This window comes from Priapulus caudatus, unplaced genomic scaffold (assembly GCF_000485595.1).
Source record: "Priapulus caudatus unplaced genomic scaffold, Priapulus_caudatus-5.0.1 Scaffold113, whole genome shotgun sequence".
In the NCBI taxonomy this organism is placed as follows: Eukaryota; Metazoa; Priapulida; class Priapulimorpha; order Priapulimorphida; family Priapulidae; genus Priapulus; species Priapulus caudatus.
The window spans coordinates 200,690-202,233 of record NW_014577174.1 but is presented as its reverse complement, the minus strand read 5'-3'; the positions used below and the strand labels follow the sequence as shown (position 1 = coordinate 202,233).

The window sequence follows — 1,544 nt, the reverse complement described above, 5'->3', positions numbered from 1 at the left end:
GCGGCGGCGGCGGCGGCGGCTCGCAGCGGCGTGAACGCGGCGTGATGCGGCGCCGTGGCGACGTCGCACGCTCCGCCCGAGAAGCCCTCGTCGCACACGCACCGGTTGAGCATCTGCGTGCGAGAAAGACGAGGGAGGGGGGGGTTCATGAGACATGAAATGTGAGATGTTAGTAATGACATACAATAATTGAGATTATACAATAAATGCAGGGCTCGAATTTGCCTATTGCTAACTCGCAAAATGTGTGCCGATATTGAGAAATTGCGAGTAGAAAATATAAGCACTTGCTATTTTCTGCGAGTGGAAATTTATAGCATACACCGCATCTCACTGTCGATCACGGAAAGAATATATTTCATGATTAATGGTCAAACTGGTCGGTGAAATTGCCAGTATTTTTGTAAATTGTAATATTCAAAAAGTAGTTTATGTTGTACAAAAAAATTTCACGTTAGAATTCATTTTAGCACGTATATTTTTTAGGCACTCGATTTTTCGCAAGTGGCTAAAATTGCGAAATTTGTCGCCTGTAATGTGCAGCAAATTGTGAGCGAGATATTGAATATAGGGGACAGGATCTGTGAGACAATGAGATGATAGCGATGGCATACAATCACACAATAATGTACAGCAAACAGTGAACGAGGAAAGTAATGTTCTAGTAATAGCATACAATAATACAATAATGTATATAAACGATAAGCGAGAAACGTAATGTTCTAGCGATGGCATACAATAATACAATAACGTATAGCTAACTGGCTAACGGCAAGCGAGAGACGTTAAATACTAGCAAGAGGATGCAATAATACAGTAGTGCGCGAGATGTCAGAAACTAGAGCTATGTTTGGGAGCAGAAGATTGCAGCAGTGTTAAGTTTGTGATATTGTGCAGTTGCAGATTGTGCGGTAACGGACTCACGTGATCACAGAATCCCTGGTGCAGCCTCCACGAGCAGTTGCCGGGACAGTGCTCCGTCTCGCAGTCAGGTCCGCCGAAGCCATCCCGGCAACCGCAGGATCCGTCTGGCTTGCACTCCCAGTTTCCAGAGCAGCTTCCCGGGCATGCGTGAATCTGTCACGGGGTAACGAGATAAACGGCGTGTTAATCTAGGAAAACTCCCACTATCCGATTATGACCGCAACAAATCGTCCGGTAGCGACAAACGGCCGCGGGCTCGTTGTCAGAAGAACGTAATTAGTTAATAGTAATAGTTGGACTAATACTGAGTCTAGGATATCGTATATTCACACGATACTTGCATGTGCAGAAGTTATGACGTCACCGACTCGTGAGGCCACAAACGCGTTGTGACGCGTCTGACAACAGTCCGCCATGTTACGTGACGACCCCCAATTACGTAAATTATTCCGCAGCAGATTTTTAGTTGACGTCAGCAGCTACCTGGAAGATGGCCGTGAATCGCTGCCGCGTCAGGTTCCAGTTCTCGGTCGCGTACACGGTCAGGTAGCCGCTGCGCGCCTGCACCGTGAGCCCGCGCGGCGGCGCGCGCCGACCGCAGAACGCCGCCAGCAGCGTGC

General features: G+C 48.1%; 1 protein-coding gene across 1 annotated transcript in view; it reads right to left on the bottom strand.

Annotated features, from left to right (window-relative positions):
• LOC106805407 (multiple epidermal growth factor-like domains protein 8) overlaps nt 1–1,544 on the bottom strand; it is a 37,152-nt gene that overhangs the window by 4,731 nt on the left and 30,877 nt on the right. Inside the window, exons 16-18 of the mRNA XM_014806980.1 lie at nt 1,408–1,485; nt 925–1,077; nt 3–113 (exon numbers count right to left, since the gene is read on the bottom strand). Of these exons, the coding sequence (XP_014662466.1) occupies nt 3–113; nt 925–1,077; nt 1,408–1,485 (342 nt within the window). The remainder of the gene's footprint in view (nt 1–2; nt 114–924; nt 1,078–1,407; nt 1,486–1,544) is intronic.